The 9862-nt window shown below is 38.6% G+C and overlaps 1 protein-coding gene across 1 annotated transcript; it reads left to right on the top strand.

The window, feature by feature from the left end:
- The first annotated feature begins 333 nt into the window (after positions 1-333).
- LOC149285121 (T-cell surface glycoprotein CD8 alpha chain-like) lies at positions 334-9274 on the top strand. The gene is made up of 5 exons (XM_089495807.1): positions 334-739; positions 1756-1839; positions 3459-3575; positions 7887-7920; positions 9220-9274. The coding sequence occupies exons 1-5, from the start codon at positions 334-336 to the stop codon at positions 9272-9274; spliced, it is 696 nt and encodes a 231-aa protein (XP_089351933.1).
- The last annotated feature ends 588 nt before the right edge of the window (positions 9275-9862 follow it).

The following is a 9862-nucleotide window of genomic DNA, read 5'->3' on the forward strand; positions in this document are numbered from 1 at the left end:
CTCAATTTTCCTTCTATTTAGTTTTATATGCAATCCTTCTTTTCTTCAATACATTAATAATAATATAGCAAGGACATTTGAGCTTACTTTGTTATCGGAAAGTGCTCTCTCTCAATTTCCTTTCTATTTAGTTTTATATGTAATGTTTTTTCCCCAATATATTAATAATAATAATAATAATATAGGAAGAACATCTGAGCTTATTTCGTTATCGGAAATCGTTCCCTCTCAATTTTCCTTCTATTTAGTTTTTAAATATAATAAATGGCTCCTGGTTAACGGTCACCACAGATCCAGGACACAGACTGAGTATGTTTCTTATGTGCATGGAATATGACGTCTTTACGTTATTCCTTTTCTGTTCCAGGCTTAAATCCAGTTTCGAGGTCCCACCAGTTGACGCTTCGTATGTCAGGCCAGCCACTGATGAGCGAAACTGGACCGGTAAAGCTTGAATGCCAATCTAATAAACATGGCTTCATGGACTTTGGCGTGTTCTGGTTCCGACAAAGGAAAGCCACAAAATCTCCAGAGTCAATATTGTTTCTGTCCTCCACCTCTAAATCAACGTACAGCGACACAAGTGACTACCGACATTTTAAAGCAAGCAAAGGAATCACCACGTTTTCCTTAGAGATTAATCCGTTTGGAGAGAAGGACCAGGGGATCTATTATTGCATGATTAACAAGAACTCCATCCTATACATCAGTCCTGGGATCTCCTTGTACTATCCCGCAGGTAGGCCTAAATATTAAAACCTATATAACAACATATAGACACAGAGACAATACCCCTACTGGATCATCGACTGTAACTATAACCGATAGTAAACATTATATGATTACGTAACGCTTGGACGTTCTAATTAATGCCTTGTCTAGTCAAGAACACTGTCAGGTTCTTCCAATTGACCCTTTTAATGTTCTTCCTCTGAGGTTTTTACCCCATTTACCTAGTGAAGAACCTAGTAATGTTCCGATTGAAAAAGAACACTTGGTGTGTTCTTCCTGATCAAATATCTTAAGAGGTTCTACCTGGTCAAGAGTCATGATCTTTCCTCGCTCATTGCGAGTTCCTGTCTGATCTAGAACCTTGTTCCTGTTGCACAGGCCTTATTTTTCATTGGGCGTTTAGCTAGATAATATGTTAAAATACCTGGTCAGAAACCCTAGGAAGGCTTCATCTGGTCAATAACCTTGTAAAGTTATAATAACATCATGAACCGTGTGAATGTTCTAAAATATATGATAGACATGTTAACAGTCGACCATGACTTTAGGTGCTTATGGGACGGTAACCGTAATTTTATGTTGGTTTATTATGTCTCACAATCCAAGTTAAATAAATAAAAGTATCCGTTGGTAGTGGTTACATTTTAGATTCTAGTGTTTAAAATTCTTTAGAAGTTGTTCCCAACTTGGGACCTTCCTAACCCGCTCATCACTTTATTAGATTTAAATCTGATGAGCTGGGAACTGGTTTTGTAGATTTTAATTGCAGCAAAATCCATAATGGGAAGAATTTGGAAAGCCCCCCGTATCAGCATATTCACCCAACTATTTTTTTTTTTTTATAAAACAATTTAAGTTGCCCGTCACAAAATCGAATGTTCTGTTGTTTTTTTTAGAAAGTTTAATACTCTTTTTTTATCTGTTTTGATAAAAAAATCTGTTTTGATACTTTGATCCTGAGCGTATGAACGGTTCATATAACTTTTTGTATTGACATTTTATGTAATCTGATTTCTTTCCAAGTTACAACCCCGGAGCCGACAACCACAACAGTGTCGCGTACCAGAGATAGAGAACTAGGAGACCCCAAGGACTGTTCTCCCACAAGTAAGCATAAATTGCATTGGAACCCTCTTATCCTGTGTATTCTTCACCCCTCCGTTGTGGTTCATGTGCACATGTTGCATTTGTCCCATGGTATTTCCTTACATAAAATATGACCGTTAGTAAGAGCTTGATTTCTTAAATTTGATATGGAGTTCGGGTTTTTTGCATTTAAATGCTATAAAATATAGGTTATAACTGCAGAAAAAAGCTAAAAATAAAAACTGGTTTATTTTATCAATTTCTTATTACTTGCATTTCGCTCTTCTCTACCATTTCCTTATAAATATTTTGTTAATTGATGAACCGCAGCTTTAAGCTTTGAATCACAAGCTATGCCATAGTTTAGGGAGCGAATTGTAGAAAGGGTGCCCGCTCGAAAAAAAAATAACCTTTTAGAGTAATAAAATAAGGAATATTACTGATCTTACCACAATTTGCAAATGTACTATTTTGTAGAACAGAATAAAGTAATTATGTGGGCATCCGGTGTAGGGTTTTGTGCCAAGTAGCCTGAGATGAGTGGACTGGTTGGGACTATATGAATATGGAGATATGTTTTTCTGCTTAAGCTTAGATTAATTCTCTGGGGTTGTTTCTTTTTTGGCTAACCTGAGTAATCATAAGGGGGAACTCACCCCATATTTTTTTGGTTTTCTGTAGGTATCGTATCTGTATTGTCGGTAGGGTACCACGTAATGTGTGCCAAGCGCGTATAAGTTACTTGAAGCTGAAAAGCAGGAAATCTCAACGTGATTTATATGCACAAAATCCAGTGTTTGCCACAATTTTGTGTTGCTTTTTCTAGTCGCAGGTGTTTCAGTGACTAAGGGGGGGGGCACTAGTCTGATGTGAGACGCACCATACCTGAAGTCACAAATGCAGACGATACATGTTTTGCGTTGGATATTTTATACCATATATGGAACAAATATTCCGCTATCACACTTTTTCACATGTGATGTAATTGGTGCTGACCACCAAGAGTTACGAGAACTAGTTCATCATATGGCAGAGGATCATGGATAGGCGGGTACTCGCTTATATCGTAGAAATAAGTGATGAACTATCTATGAGACATATAGCTTACTTACATCCGTAGGACAATCCCAGAAAGTATGGCAGGAGTCCCTCTATAATGTACGGCTACCGCCTAATAAATTATTTTATCAACACTACCCCTAGCATGTGCTTTTTGTTTGGTAAGCAGTGTAATTGTTTGGGGTGTTAAGCGGGATGGAAGTGCCCTTTCTCATTAACCTTTCTGAGATTAGTGTATGGCGGCCGCCCTGTGCATAGCGCCTTGATGTAGCATCATACGCCAGAGCGCCGTAAATATAAGTCTGTTAGGTCTATATAGGTCTGGCCCTAAATATACTCCTTCGTAGATACACACGTTAGTAATCATGGCCAGACTGGAGATTAAGACGGTCCCTGTGCCATCAGGTGATATACAGATACGTGCGGGACATGTGGGAGGCCTGGCTTGCCCGATGGCCACTGTTTTAGTAATTATGGCAATATTAAACCACCCTAGAACAATACATTGCGCAATTTCACCTCCATTGTGTATGGATGTTCTTTATCCGAACTATAAGTAAGGTTTTATTTTTATTATTCAGGCAGCGAAAATGGATTTCTGGACATCCCGTGTGACGTCTCTATCTGGGGTCCTCTGATGGGTTTATGTTGTGGTCTTCTGCTCGCTTTAACAATAACAGCTATATTACTTTGTAAAGGTAAGAGATTCTATTTAATATTTAATAAATACAGGAATTAATGAGACTGACACTTTAACTAAAGGATAATATTTTCTGCCCAATGTGGATGCAAAAATATTCTGTTTAGCGAGAGAAGTTTGATTTTAATGAACTTTTACTGTGAGAAACTAAAAAATCACTTATTATCCCTTCCGATGTTTTTTATATTATGGATTTGAGGTGTAATTATTATCATTAAACTGTTGTCGGATTAAAATATGTAACTTAAAAATGTTTTGTTTTAAAATCTTTTTTAATCTTTTTTAAACTAGAAATTGCATTTTTGAAACACAAATGTTATGTTACAACAATATATTTCTCTAAAAAGTCTAAAATATAATTTTCCCTTTTTTCAACCCATATATATTTAAAATGTCTATTTTTTAGATCTTTTTGGTATATTTCTATGCATATTTCTTGCTTAAGCCATATTTTATTTCATTTCTATATGCATATGTTTTTCCAAAAAAAATAAATAAATACTGTATCTATCTATCTATCTATATATATATATATATATATATATATATACACACGGTTACAAATGGATCTGCATAGGTTGGAGGCTTGGGCTGGGATGTGGCAGATGAGGTTCAACACAGATAAATGTAAGGTTATGCACATGGGGAAGAAAAATCCAGGCTGGGAATATGTATTAAATGGGAAAACACTGGGGACGACTGACATGGAAAAGGACTTAGGAGTTTTAGTTAACAGTAAATTTACCTGTAGCGACCAGTGTCAGGCAGCTGCTGCTAAGGCAAATAAAATCATGGAGTGCATCAAAAGGGGCATAGATGCCCACGACAAGGAAATAATTCTACCACTGTACAAGTCACTAGTCAGACCACACATGGAATACTGTGTACAGTACTGGGCATCAGTGTACAAGAAAGATATAGTGGAGCTGGAGAGGGTTCAAAGACGGGCAACCAGAGTAATAAGGGGAACGGGAGGACTACAGTACCCAGAAAGATTATCAGAATTAGGGTTATTTAGTTTGGAAAAAAGACGGCTTAGGGGGGATTTAATAACTATGTATAAATATATAAGGGGGCAGTACAGAGATCACTCCCAGGACCTATTTATACCCAGGACTGTATCTATAACAAGGGGACATCCTCTACGGCTGGAGGAAAGAAGGTTTCTACACCAGCACAGACGGGGGTTCTTTACAGTAAGAGCGGTGAGATTATGGAACTCTCTGCCAGAGGAAGTGGTGATGGTAAACTCAAAAAAAGAGTTCAAAAGGAGCCTGGACGAGTTTCTTGAAAGCAATAATATTACAAGTTATGGATATTAGATTAATAGGGACAGAACGTTGATCCAGGGATTTATTCTGATTGCCATATTTGGAGTCGGGAAGGAATTTTCCCCCTGGTATGGGGCAATTGGCATCTGCTTCATAAGGGTTTTTTTGCCTTCCTCTGGATCAACACAGTAGGGACACAATATGTATATAGGTTGAACTTTGGTCTTTTTTCAACCTTATGAACTATGTTACTATATATATATATATATATTTATATATATATCTAAATATATATATTTAGATATAGATATTTTTTCAAAATCATAAAATATTATTCTTTCTAGATGTACATGCATACCTCTATAGCATGTGTTAACTTCCCCAATTTACATTGTACAGCGTTGTTTTAATTTAATCTATTAACAATAATAATAATAACAATAATAATAATATACAGTATATATTTAGATATATAGCTTGATAAAAATAACACTAGAGTAATTTTTCAAATCTATAAATGTATTAATTTCCTGAACAATTACAGCGTTGTCTATTGGCCGTTCTCCATTAATTACAATATACATGTATACGTTTCAGAACATCGTGCTCTGTAGACTAACAGTGTGACCATTTTGAATCTCTGAAATTGTATAGCACACAAAAAAAACTAATAGACAAATAGGACATTTTCTTAACAGAGGAAAATTGGAAATAATAAAACGTATACTGATTACCTCTTTGGCATATGAAAACACATGTCAAGGCATGGTAAATATCTCGAGTGTGGGCTTAAAAAGGTAGCCTCCAACCAGGGCCGGCCCAAGGCAAAATGCCGCCTAGGGCGAATTTTAAAATGCCGCCCCCCCTTATCTACCCTTCCTCTCCCTCCGTCCCTGCCGCCCCCCCCCCTTATCTACCCTTCCTCTCCCTCCGTCCCTGCTGCCCCCCCTTGTACTTACCTTTCAGCAGTCCTGTGGCGAGTCTCCCTGTTCGGTCTCGGTGCCGGCTATGAGGAAATCTTCCGGCACTCAGCATTACAAGCCGGCACCGAGACCGAACAGGAAGACTCGCCGCAGAGGAGAGAGCGAGGGGCGCCGAGCGGGTACTAACAGCTTGGTAAGCGAAAACCACTTGGCGCCCCTTTCTCTCTCTTTCTCTTTAAAAAAAAAAAAGTGCTTGGGGCGGCAAAGTGCCGCCCCTTCAAAAGTGCCGCCTGGAGCGGTTGCCCCACTCGGCTCCATTGTCGGGCCGGCCCTGCCTCCAACCTCAAAGTTATCACAATCTATTCATACAGAACAGAATTTATCTCCACATTCCAGCTTTTATACCAGGCCAACCTGCACAGCGCCCCCTAATCTGCCGCTCCATGCTGGCTGGAAATGCCGGATCACATGCCACATAGCCAGATTTGGGAATTATTAACGCTTTGATAACCCATCTCAAAGTGACTCGCCAAATGTGTTACTCAAATGGGTCCTCATGGAAACCTTGACTTGTCCTTATTTAAAGATACACTTAATTGAATCACCTGCGTTCAAGCAGGAATATCAACAAAAGCACTAATTAGCAGTCTCATATATGATTACAGCAGGGTAGAATAGACTTTGTTACCCTGATAATCTGCCCCTTCACCCTGAGACTGGGGGGAAACCCTGAGAGTTCCCAGTTCTGTGCATTGCATAAAAACATAGCATGCGGCCTGTCATAGCCAGCTGTCAGTGGCACTTATGGCATTAGACGGCTGCTGGCCTTAAAGTGCCAGGGCGGCCTCGTTATCCCCAGTCTGGACCTGTTTTATGTCTGTAGTGTCTGAGTGTTTTGATTGACCTGTTGGTCGGTAGCGTACTGGGGCATACTGGAGCCAATTACCAAAAAAGCCCAAGTACTAGAAGGCATAGTGCAAGATGATTCTAGAACATCCAAAATATACTTTGTACTCAATGGCAGACCTCTAATGAGTTTTCATGGCGATGTGAATGGGGTGTGTTGTGAATCCTGCCGACTACGCCAATTGTTGTGAATCCTGCCGACTACGCCAATTGTTGTGGTTGTGGCCTGATTCAATCTTTAACTTATTTCATTAAGGTAATCAGGGAGCCTTAATAACAATAACATTTCTTTAATCTATATACACTCTGTATCTTGATATACAAATGGTATATAACATGAGGTATTCCAGTCGATCAGCAGAATTAAAATCACACACCAGTCTCAACAAACAGATTGCCATAACATAACAATAATACTTCGGTAGAAGGTCAGCTTACAGAGATGATGAAGAAACCCAGCAAAACAATATCAAGTGGAACTCCGTTGGTCATAACGACTACTTGATGAAACGTTGGAAGGATTCCGGTCTATAACCCAGGGCGCTTACAAACAGGTGAAGCCCTCTGGATCAAGCCCTGGATTGAAGTTCCTCCAGCACATGGTGTATGGTCTTTTTTAAGGTGTTTTTTACTATAGTATTGATAGGTTGCTATGTAAATAGCAACCGTATCAATTGTAAACTAGTAACGTTTTTTTCGGTTGAAAGGTGCACAATATTTCGGTTGTAACCATGCACACCGGAATCACCAACACATCCTATACCTACACACATGTGAATAAAACAAAATGTGCCTCTGCCTAAATGTAACTAAGCAACACCAATCACACAAGAACTGGCTGTTATCGCCTCAGGCTAGGATAGCTTGTATAGCAACGTTGTTGTTGTTGTTGTTGTTGGGATCCTAGGACAATTATTGACCAGTAGGTCAATAGTTCAGCCTTTATATTAAATCGATTCTGCTGTCTATGACGTAAATCACAATTTGGGAAAATCATTTTCATAACAGGTGACTCTTAGTACCCCAAAACGTTACTGGATTGCTCACAAGCAAATCATTATAAATAATCAGTTATTCCAGAAATATTAAATATTTCAGAAGCGGGTACCAGGTCACTCTCTATAATTTAAATCCAGCATCTCATTTAAAGCTTTTTTTTTTGTTTTATGATATATGAAGTATTAATTAGACTGATGCGATCTGTTTCAGGAACAAGAAGGAGGCACTGTCGCTGTAAGCATGTGTAAGTATATGAGTTATTTAAAGCGATCATGTGGCTAATCCACCCATAAAAATGCAGTATGACCTAATAAAACAAAACCTCAACCTATTGCGTTTGGAGCGATTGCAGCGATTGCATTCTTTGGGGTTATTGAATGTTTAAAGTTTCACCTGCAACAATTCGGGATATCATCAGCCCTGGCAGTTGGAGATCCACCTCTACTTCTCCTTGTGGGAGACAAGAAGGGCCATGATAAGGGGTGGATAGGGGCAAACAGCCCTAAGTAAGACTAGGACTTTGAGGTGCTAAGGAGCAGGTGGAAGAAGGTGAGAAGGTTAGAGAGGGTAAAACCTGGACAGGAGTTAGGGTAACTAAAGCCACTCCCTGCCAGACGATCAAAGATGGTAACCTGTAGGTCACGTAGGAACCTGAAGAAGCTCCATGAATACATGAAGAAGCTCCTATAAACCGAGGCGTGTAAGGACATAAGTCTGGTTCCCCTTGCAAATTAACATCTGCTGTATGCCCTCCAACATTTCAGATTCCCAAACCAACACACTTACGCAAATGAACTTACATGTCCAACCATCTTGTGATGTGTTGAAGCAGGATACGTGGATGTGATGATGTTCTATGCTATGGTTCTATGCTGAAATATTTTGCAAGGCAGCTACGTGGGATTTAATCGATCGATTTCATAGCTCAGAGCTGCGGTCAGGAGAGATCCTCTGCTCTCCCTAACCAGCTCATGGTAACCGCGGCCCTCCAAAGCCGGCCAGTGGGGCAGATCGGCGAGACAGCAGCCCAAAAATGGGACATGCATGGACCTCTTTGAAAACTGGACTGTTCACCTCAGATACAATGTAGCTAAATATGATATATTAAATATATTCAGTGCTTTATAAGCTGACATTTCTCGTTTGATTTCTCTTCTTTCTTTATCTTTTCTTTTTCGATGATCTCTATCTGTCTTTCTTTCCACATTTTCCTCTCCATTTTCCTCCTTTTTCTCTATCGCTTCAAAAAAAACTTATATATACTTTCTTGTCGTATATGTATACAAAATGTGATAAAAAAAGTGTGTACTTACATTCTCATATATATATTATTAATAAACATCTAAATATTTACAAACATATATACTTATATGTATTATCATGATTTTTAACTACAACGAGACAGAAAGTAACCCCATTCATCGCTCTCAATGAATACAGGTAAATCAGAAACATGTAAATGTCTTTATTATGAAATCAAAGTTAAAAAGGTTCAACCAGGGGCAGAATTATTCTGATTATTATTTGTCCTGTTTGTTTGTAGGCCCCTCAAGGAGAAGCCAGCCGCCCAAACCCAACGTCCTTGCAGATTGGCTTAACGGAAATACTTTTTTGATGTTCTTTGAAGATCACTGATACCGCAACACACACATATATATATATATGTATATATATATATATATATATATATATATATATATATATATATATAATGTGTGTGTTAAAAAGTTTCCCCCGTTTCCTTTCACACCATTTCAAGATACTTTTTAAATGGGGTAATTGCATTTGGTGTCACGATATTGTGCTGGACTGTGATTACATGATGAGGTTGTCTTGTAGACTGAAACCAAGCATCCAAAATAAAAAAAAAATGACAGTATGGCCAAAGCCAGGGACTGACAGGAACAGAATTCATGACGTTTCTCTACGTGTCCCAGAAGAACCAATGGCTTCCATAAGCCTGGTCATGTGCGAACACTTTGCTGATACCTGGTCACAGCTTTAAAATAACCGTCCTATGTCACTAACGTGTTTTCCTTTAACATATGAAGTCTTCTGTCAATCTTTATAAATAGCAGTTATTATGTTCTTAATGTGGAGCAATGCGTCTACTGGATTCCATGGAGATTGCTCCACATTTACTTGTTTTATGGAACGTTAACAGTTTGTATCTTTGTATTATTTTC

Source organism: Sceloporus occidentalis, unplaced genomic scaffold (assembly GCF_023333645.1).
Source record: "Sceloporus occidentalis isolate IW3139 unplaced genomic scaffold, rSceOcc1.0.p SCAF_84, whole genome shotgun sequence".
Taxonomy (NCBI): Eukaryota; Metazoa; Chordata; class Lepidosauria; order Squamata; family Phrynosomatidae; genus Sceloporus; species Sceloporus occidentalis.